This window comes from Penaeus monodon, chromosome 27 (genome assembly GCF_015228065.2).
Source record: "Penaeus monodon isolate SGIC_2016 chromosome 27, NSTDA_Pmon_1, whole genome shotgun sequence".
NCBI classification, from domain to species: Eukaryota; Metazoa; Arthropoda; class Malacostraca; order Decapoda; family Penaeidae; genus Penaeus; species Penaeus monodon.
The window spans coordinates 24,263,760-24,264,851 of NC_051412.1; the positions used below are offsets into that span (position 1 = coordinate 24,263,760).

General features: G+C 33.1%; 1 protein-coding gene across 1 annotated transcript in view; it reads right to left on the reverse strand.

Annotated features, from left to right (window-relative positions):
* Positions 1 to 1,092, reverse strand: part of LOC119590702 (glycosyltransferase 8 domain-containing protein 1-like) — a 5,793-nt gene that overhangs the window by 4,131 nt on the left and 570 nt on the right. The window contains exon 2 of the mRNA XM_037939388.1: positions 211 to 362. Coding sequence (XP_037795316.1) covers positions 211 to 362 — 152 coding nt within the window. The remainder of the gene's footprint in view (positions 1 to 210; positions 363 to 1,092) is intronic.

Sequence of the window (1,092 nt, forward strand, 5' to 3'; positions counted from 1 at the left end):
AAAAATAATACTACATTATCAGAACAGTAACCTATATCATACATTTACTGTACACCTCCTAGAAAACAATATAAAATGTTAAATTAAACATCATCTGTATTCTCAAAGTGTCCCTATTTCACATTCTGATATGACATCCTTTACTTCCACATAAAGATATCAAATCAAATATACATAATATTCTTTCAAGATTAAGAATAATATACATACTTTACTTTTTGCAGCTCTTGCCATGGGAATGTTTGCCTTTTCACCTGCTTGTGCCATGTGCTGAGCAGCATTAATATCTCCCGGTTGCCATTTCAAGGAGGACATCACATACACCAGCAGTAATGACCAGCAAATGCCAAGTATTACCACACCTGTAAAAGCAATATCTTTACAATGTGAGGAGAGATACTTGTCAACTCAAATTTATTGATATAATTGTATACATATTTCAAAGATATTTACAAATGTGCATGTGTTTAATCAATGAAGGTAAATGTGGAAATTCTCTATCAATTACATCTTCAATAAATCTCATATTGACATTTCAAAATCCATATAGCATGGGTATGCACACATGAGGATCCTTTAGAAACAAAAACATGACACATGAATGAATTATACTTTACTTACTACTATGCAGTTTGTAAGATTAATGGTATGGGAAGATTGTAATGTATATACATATAAGGTTTAGCACCCCCCAATAAGGCTAAAATAAAAGGTTACTGACCTTGTAACTTGTTGAAGGCATCTATACAACAGTTACAGATTTCAATAACACATTTCTAATTTTCTTATTTCTTCTGAAGAATCATAGTATGTGAGGCATCTTTTTCATGACTTTCAATTCCTCTTGTACTGCTTCATTATAAATAACGGCTACACAAAAGAGCTACAAAAGTTCACCTCATTCGGCCAGTTCACCAGCCTTGGTACAAAATATAATTTTTCCTTTTTGGTAAACTGTGCACTTTACGATGATGTTCTTTGTGATGTACTCCCATTTCTCTTGCCCTCAATTACAAAAGTTTGGCAAGTATGACCTACAAGATAGAGCTTGGATCCTTCTTTGACGATAAATTGTTGGGAAGGTCTATGAGC